Here is a 7,120-nt window from a genome sequence, read left to right as displayed (position 1 = left end):
TTAGTACCTTTGATTATTGATTACTGTAGAATGTCTTCAACATAAATTCTTTACCACAACATACTGTAACAGTCAAAGATAATACCATTCAAGTCTGTCAAAGGCTTTCTCTGCATCGATAGGCAAATTCAATAGGCAAATTCACACACTGCATTTATATGTCTGGTGCTGCATGAATTATATGTAAGAGACGTCTTATCTTATCTGATGCCATTCTATGTTTAATAAATCCTATTTGGGGGCGCTTAGGTGGCGTAGCGGGTTAAGCGTTGACCATGTAACCGCAGGGGCCCCGGTTCGATTCTGGCCGGGGACATATCCTGCATGTCATCCCTCCTCTCTCTCTCACCCATCCTTCCTGTCTAAATCTCTACTGTATCTGTCAATAAAATGAAAAAAAATATGAGTGGGACTGCCCCACTCAGAATTCTTTTTAATATATATATATATATATATATATATATATGTATGGCTGCTCTAAGCATTAACATGGGCGCCGTTTGCAGTGTGTTTTCGCCGTAAAGATAGGCACCAACTATCCAACAACAGTTTCATACAGTACCATCAAAACTATGAGCATTCAGTTTTGCATAAATACTGTACCATGGGTTTTAATGTTCACCAACAGCTGACTTTTCATTGATCTTAAAGACATCACAAAGACACAGTACATCTCACTATGTGAACTTATTCCATTACCATAATAAGACAGCTATGCAAACACACGTTTCTTCTTTTCTTTCCTTTTCTTGTGTTCAGATTATTAGTAGTACTACTCATTTATTTCAAGTTGAGATTTTTACATAATGCACTATAAGATGCTATGTTAAATATATCATATCAGCTTTAATATCGACCTATATAGTTGTTACAGTAGATGCAATGTGTTATGAGTCCTCTGTGTAGTTTGTTCATGTAAATCATTGCCATAGAAGACTTCACTCATACATGAGAGGATTTCTGAGACTCCCATGCTTGTTTGATGCTATACAGACATTTGATGACTCCCGTGCTTGTTTGATGTTATACAGCCATTTGATGATGCGAGCATTGCGCTCCACAGCAGATATGCCATAGGGCATGTGCTCAGCTGAGACCCCATCGTCTGTAAGGTTCTCATTGCTGTGCAGAGATTGCTCGCAGTCTGAACTTTTCATGCTGGCACTGTGGAAGTTGAGGGAAATGATGTCCGAGTGGGCACGGGTAAAGCTCTCCACCATGCCCAAGCCCTCAAGATCCTTGGGTTCCAACCCACAGTAGTTGAAGAAGCGATCCATGTCTGCACCTGCTCTGGTGTAGCGTTCACTTAGGTCAGATTTTGAGCGGGTCAGGGATGGTCTCTGAGGGCCGGTGAGGTCTGTGGCTTGGCTCTCTGAGGGCATGTAGAGGGGACAGGGCAGCAGAAGCGGGCCATAGCCGGTGATTCCAGGCTTGGAGCAGAGGTGCAAGCGCAGGTCTGAGGAACTGAGTGAGAGGTGCAGTGGGCCTTGGGCGGTTCGCTCATGCAGGAGGCTAGCGCTCAGGTTGGCACCATGCAGAGGGAAAACCCACATCGATTCGGCAAAGGAGCGGCGGCGCAGTTCGCTGGAGCGTGAGCGCTGTGGCAGCCAACTCCGTGCCCCGTACCCCAGTCGCCCCCCACAGCCCTCTGAGCTATTCAGCAGGTTACGGAGTATCTCCAAGTTGAGGTTGACGCATTTGGCACCCACCTCAGATTTGCTGTTGTTCTTTGAGACTCTGAGGGCAGGGCTACTGCCAGCTCTCCTGGGGCCATGAATCGGAGCAGCTTTGATGGGCTCCTGCTTGGCGTTAATCACCTCCTGGCTCTTCACGTACTTAGCCTTGTCAGCCTCCAATCTTTCCACAGCACTAAGACGTTTGGGTTGGCTGTTCTCTGCCTGTTGACGGAAGTACTCCGGCCTCCTGTTGAGGATGCGCAAGGGCACTGCACCTGGCAGGACGAGGCAGGACGGCGGAGCTGGTAAAGTGGCAGCATTGCTGGCACCCTCTGTTTGAAGCATCTCTATGGGCATGACCAAGGTTTGCTCCCCCTCTGCAGCTATGCTGGATTGTGTGGTGCACGCCACTCACAGCTCTTCCTCCTATTAACAGACATTCAGCTGGAAGAAAATCACACTGTTCCCTGCATACGACCACGTCTATAATATATAATATCGCACCTCCAAGCAGGTAGCACTGGCTATATTTTGCTTCCTGTTTACTGTATGTAAGTCTCTGTCTATCCTGTGTCACTGCTACAGCTCTCTCTAAATCAAAATCTTTCTCTTTACCTCTCCATGAAGATTTCTCTCTTTCACTGTCTGAGCAGTCTTTGAGAAGGCACAAGCAGAATGAATCGACGGGTAGAAAGTGGAGCCTGTGGTAGTGTGTCTCCCCCTCCACTAGATTCATCCAATGCAGTTTTCTCCTCCAGTCCTTTGTGCTCAGCCCAGGCAGTGACCTGAAACCCAGTGCAACCAATCATGTCATAGGAGACTTGACATCACTGTTCTAGCAACAACAGGAAGAACTCACAAAGGAGACATACGGTTGGCTGTTACTGCAAGCACTCAGATTGGATTGGTTGATGAAGAACCTATGGGAAAGGTTGGGAAAGGTGTCTCTGTGACAGCATGTGGGAATATAGAGTACAACATATCTCATAAAGAGTTACTGGATAAGATTTTCCACAGTTTTAACATATTACATATTTAACATATTTCACCCTATATTTCCCAAATAATCACTTATGCCACATAAATATCTATTTTCATACTGTACCTATTTACACTGCTCTAGCCCTCTGTTAATAATTTCCTGCTGCTATATTCACTATTATTATTGCTTTTATTATTGTTATTGTTTTTAATCTGTAGCTATGTGCTTATATCATTAGTTTATATCTGGACATGAGTAGTGAAAGGTATGCTATTTAATGAGGACAAAAGGACAAAATGATCTACTATTTGAGATTGTACACATGCAAAATGTTAAATGTTGGAAGATTAGGCATGTACAAGTGAAGGTGGTCCAAATGACTGGAGGCGGGATTCTTTTACTTGACAATCTGCCTGTGATGAAGGTGCCTTCCTGGGTGATCCAATAAACAGTAATGGTTCCTACGCTACCTCCAGCCAATCACCAGGGGGAGGCACAACACCAGAGGATCAGCTATTGTAACAGTAAGGCAGAACATCCCAGAGGAGAGAATATCTTCTGGATATGCAAGCCCTGGGCCTAGAAAATTCAATTTTCCAGATTAAGGCCCAATCCCATTTCTCTTTTTTTACCCCTAACCCTCGTTTTGGAGTGCCACTCACTTTTCGGCTTGCCCCTCGTAACAGAGTTACAAGGGGTAGTGGTTGAAAATCTTCCCCTATGAAATGGGATAACCCTTCCAGACCCTGATACATGTCATCAGTAGTATCATAGAAAAGCATGGACACTCGCGATTTGTTTCATGCAATCAAACTGTTAAGTTATCCTATACTTGTGCAGCTAACGTTGCATTCGGAGGAAACGCGATGAAGATCACCTTTAGCCAAGCCTGGCATATTTATTGGCGGGCTGTACACACATCAGTCTCACGGTGACAGTCTCGAACTAACATAGTTCCCCACAGGTGATCAACACACACATCAACGTGATGACGCAGGCATGCGTCCTATACCCTGCGCCTTAGCGCCTCTTGTGGCACAATCTTAACATTACACATTACACATTATATATCAACTGAGGACATATATCACACAACTCTTAACACAAACAAGTCATCAAATAAAAAAGAACAATGCTTCATTGTCTATGAAATCTGTTCAGCGTCCTTGGGTTTGAGAAAGGCACTATATACATCTAAGATATTATTATTATTATTCATTATCAGGCCAGTTCATGACAGAATAGCAGTGCTCTGAAGGCTAGCAACTCGTGCTCATATCCTGCCAATCTGCACTGATATTACGGGCGGTAACAACTCCGTGGCTGAACTTTAGTTACATTTCGGGCGTCATATGCCATTCAGAATTCTGAATAAATTATTCACTTTTGGTTATTATAGCGCCACCTATGGTCTAATCATGGTCATTCTTTCTGCCATAGTTACTGATGCTCTCTAGTTGTGGCATGCAAATTCATAGCATTTTTTGGTCAGGGACTTTTTGAGCTATTTGACCAAAGCCAGGAAAAGAAGAAAAATAAGTAAACCACCAATAACAATAACTGTTCCTACTACTACGTAGGAACTAGGAACACTAAATGCTATTCCATGATTGACATTGCAACAGTGAATGAAAGAGTGAGCTTCCCCTGCAAACATTTCGAGGTGGATGGCCATTGAAATCGCATCCATTTTCTGACGTCGGAGGACCAGCCAATAAAAGGCCTGAAGTGAACGTTTGACACAACAAAGCCAAACAAATATTATTTATCTGCTGCATGTACATCTCATGCTGAGGATTAGGAAGCGTTATAACTCCCTGTCAGGTGGCTAGTATAAAAATAGAAAATGCCGGTGTTCAAAATGTATAAAAGTGTAATTAATATAACCTGTTATAATGGGTTTGAAATGTGACCCTTGAAACAACAACCTAAAGAAATATGTATTTTTTTAAAAACCTCAACAGACATCAGCAAACACAGAAGACATGCAGCCAGTGTGGAAGCCGCAGCAGTTCCCCCACACACACGCTCTGCTGAGGTTGACGCTTGCGGTCTATTTTAGGGGTTATTCATCTGGTATTGCGTAAGAACCTTTGGCAGTTCACCATTGACCTTTGACAGTTCACAGAGTTGTCACAGACATGGGGCAAGGGTCAACATAATTGCTCATAAGTAAATTCACCAGGACTTTAGAGATTCTCAAACATGCATTATTATCCCCACCCCAACCACTCCTTCAAGACAACCACTCCTGCATTACACTACCTGTCATTATCTACCTGTCATCTGTCAGTGGGGTTGTCAGCTAACCCTCAGGAAACAAACTTGCAGGGCTGACATGTTTAAATTGCTAAATAATAATAATAACAATAATGATTCAAGATTCATGATTTTTTATTGCCATGTGTGCCAAACGTTTATTACATCCCATTATACAAGAGAGTAAAATTATTATGGCTTCAGTTTCAGTCGACATTGCAGCAGCAAGAGAAAACAAAATGTCAATGTAGGCAAGATACAATTGAGCAATACAATAATAGAATGGTAAAAAATAATTATGTTGTGTCCGTGTGTATGCATTTATCATTATAGTCCATAAAGCATCTAGTGGGACTTGTGTAGTTCCTTCCCATCCCATCTGGGCATCAAAGCTGTAATAAAAAAAGAAGGCAGTACATTTTAAATGATTGCCCACTGTTACCAACACACAATTTTTAGGAAATACTACTATGTTGGGTTAAAATAGATTTGCTAATACAATGACAAATACCTTAAGTGCTGGTGACTCACATCAAGATCTCATCTCTCAAAACCTCTCACCTTCGTCATTCTGTAACACACATTTCAGGTCAGAGGTGTGGACACTTCTATAGTGTAGTGTAGACTCATGAACATAGTGTACTGTACTTGTTGAAGTCATCCTGTACTGTAAGAAGTAGGCTAGTGAAATCATTTCAATCCACAGTATTATTCTACAGAGAATCTACAAATCAATGAATTAATCATTATTTTTGATTCCACCATTCATTACAAAAGCATTTACCTTTTCTATAATCTATTACAGTATATCTCTAACAAAGCTAGCTAGCTAACAAGCTAACAGCCAGCATAGTAAACAAACACACACACACACACACACACACACACACACACACACACACACAACAAACAAAACAGCTAAGTCAGCTAACAAAAACAAACAAACAAACAAGCTTCTACCAAAGCTAGCTAGTTAACAAGCTAACACCCTAACTAACTAACTACCATAGTAAACACTGACACAGCTTAGCATGTAACTCAGTACACTAGTTAACACTGACACAGCTTAGCATGTAACTTGGTACACTAGTTAACAAGCTAACACCTGTGTGGCTAGGCTTGTAAACACTGACACAGCTTAGCATGTAACTAAGTAGACTAGTTAACAAACGAACACATTTTGGCTATGCCATAGTAAACAACGCATGTAACTCACTTACCCAAAAACAAGGAGAAGGTGTATTGACAGACAACAGTCCCGTGAATAGTATGTTGATCGGCAAAACTTTTGATGGCAGCGTCCTTCTTGTCAACAAACAGACAAGCGCACATGGCTATTTAAGAGGAAGTGGGTCTGACGGGAGTAGCGAAAGCAACACTCCCACTCAAAAAGAAATAAATATTTATTAAGTTTGCTAATAAAGTGTAGGTATTTAGTGAATTTAAAACTGTTGGTTATGATATCAAGTGGGTTCTTCATCGCTTAAATTTTCGTCCAAAGCCAGAAAACAAAACAAAAAGAATTTCACAACAAGACTTGTTTGGCTCATTGCCAGGTTTCATAATTCCCGACATGAGGACCTTTTCATCAAACCATGTCACATTTGGTCCACATGGACCAAAGCAACCAATCAAAATGCTACTTTTCAACGTTGTTGAGAATCACAACACAAACTCGCTAGTCAAGCCAAAATACTGCAACAAAATGGATTCGGTGAGTAGGCCTAATCCCCACTGCTACCTAGTTAACTATAACACTACTTTACATTGTTAGCAGGCTCACAAAACAAGCTGTGTTAGTTGACTAGCGATGTGTCATTGATTTTCAAGAACGCGGAAATGTATTCACATTTTTAGAAAGAAAAGTCTGATCATTACATCGGATCCCAACATGAGGACCAAAGCATTAGAATGTATCACATGTGCTCTGTCAGCTCCGCGCCAAGTACCCCTGCCATTGTGTGACAAGGTGCGAGCAGAGCTGACACGCATGGAGGACATGGGGGTGATTTCTAAGGTGGTTCTGGCAAATCCCACTGTCAGAGGAGAGCTCACTCAAGAAGATCAAGAAGGCACAACAGCGGCTCTACTTCCTGAGAGTCCTCAGGAAGGAACACAACAAGCAGGAGATACTGGTGGCCTTCTACCGCGGCGCAGTGGAGAGCATCCTCACCTACGGCATCTGCAACTGGTTCTCCAGCTG

General features: G+C 42.3%; 1 protein-coding gene across 1 annotated transcript; it reads right to left on the bottom strand.

The window, feature by feature from the left end:
- Window positions 1-938: 938 nt before the first annotated feature.
- Window positions 939-2,033, bottom strand: LOC308168904 (protein FAM110B-like; the record flags this gene model as incomplete). Its single annotated transcript, XM_080543546.1, has 1 exon — window positions 939-2,033. The coding sequence occupies one exon, from the start codon at window positions 2,031-2,033 to the stop codon at window positions 939-941; it is 1,095 nt and encodes a 364-aa protein (XP_080399672.1).
- Window positions 2,034-7,120: the final 5,087 nt, after the last annotated feature.

This window comes from Nansenia antarctica (genome assembly GCF_963989245.1).
Source record: "Nansenia antarctica genome assembly, chromosome: 12".
In the NCBI taxonomy this organism is placed as follows: Eukaryota; Metazoa; Chordata; class Actinopteri; order Argentiniformes; family Microstomatidae; genus Nansenia; species Nansenia antarctica.
The sequence above is the reverse complement of the archived record's forward strand: the minus strand, read 5'-3'. Positions and strand labels throughout refer to the sequence as shown.